This window comes from Entamoeba invadens, assembly GCF_000330505.1.
Source record: "Entamoeba invadens IP1 unplaced genomic scaffold scaff_1105074725391, whole genome shotgun sequence".
Classification (NCBI taxonomy): domain Eukaryota; phylum Evosea; order Mastigamoebida; family Endamoebidae; genus Entamoeba; species Entamoeba invadens.
The window spans coordinates 10,708-11,967 of NW_004191761.1; the positions used below are offsets into that span (position 1 = coordinate 10,708).

Here is a 1,260-nt window from a genome sequence, read left to right on the forward strand (position 1 = left end):
TTATATTTTTTAACAAATTATGAAATAACTAAATTATTTTAGTTATTTGCTTCGATGAACCACTGTGTTCGATGGGAAACATTTATAACCAATTGATTCCACAATTGGTGGTATAGTTACACTTCTCAAACTACTGCATTTATCAAAACATTCATTACCAATATATTTCACACTTGATGGTAACGTAAGACTGCTTAAACTACTGCATTCATAGAAACAACCATCACCAATTATTATGACACTTGATGGTATTGTTACACTCTTCAAACTACTGCATCCTCTAAAACAACCATTGCCAATTGTTGTCACAATAGATGGTATCGTAACACTGTTTAAACTTATGCATTTACTGAAACAATAATTACCAATTGATGTCACAACAAATGGTATTGTAACACTGCTCAAATTATTGCATCCATAGAAACAACCATTACCAAATGATGTCACACTGAATGGTATTGTAACATTACTTAAACTACTACATTCATAGAAACAACCATCATTAAGTGTTTTAACACTAGATGGTATTGTAACACTCTTCAAACTACTGCATCCTCTAAAGCAATAATCACCAATTGATATAACACTAGATGGTATTGTCACACTGCTTAGACTTATACATCCAAAGAAACAATAATCACCAAGTATTGTAACACTCGATGGTATTGTAATATCGCTTAAACTACTGCATCCTCTGAAACAACCATCACCATATATTATTACACTCGATGGTATGTTAACACTCTTCAAACTAATGCATTCATAGAAACAATAATTACCAATTAATGTCACGCTAGATGGTATTGTAACACTTCTTAAATTACAACATCTATCAAAACAATTATCACCAATCGATTTAACACCTAATGGTATGTTATTACCAAATATATTTCCATCATTTTCAGTGTAAGTAATAATTTTAAACTCGATGTTTCGACTTTTGTTTCTACAAACAGTTTTAAAGTCAACACAATACCACACAATGATTTTATAAAACGTTTTCTTCAAAACAGTTTTATTTTTATTTTCTCCATTTTCTCTTTTGTTGATCATAAATCCATTGCCAAAGTTCTCATCCTTTTTATCCCACAAGTGAAGTGTCTCGATGTTTGGAAAGTATTCAAGTGTTTTGGAATTCAGCGAAATCGGGTTGAAGTGGAACTTTTCCATATTACCACCAAACTTCTTGCATACTAACTCCAAGTTAATAAAGTCTTTGATAATCTCGAAGTATTTCGAGACTATCATAATGTGATAATT

At 31.0% G+C, this 1,260-nt stretch overlaps 1 protein-coding gene across 1 annotated transcript; it reads right to left on the minus strand.

The window, feature by feature from the left end:
- Window positions 1-80: 80 nt before the first annotated feature.
- Window positions 81-1,248, minus strand: EIN_358320 (leucine rich repeat containing protein BspA family protein; the record flags this gene model as incomplete). Its single annotated transcript, XM_004184230.1, has 1 exon — window positions 81-1,248. A coding segment is annotated over one exon (1,168 nt), but the record flags the coding sequence as incomplete, so codon positions are not given.
- Window positions 1,249-1,260: the final 12 nt, after the last annotated feature.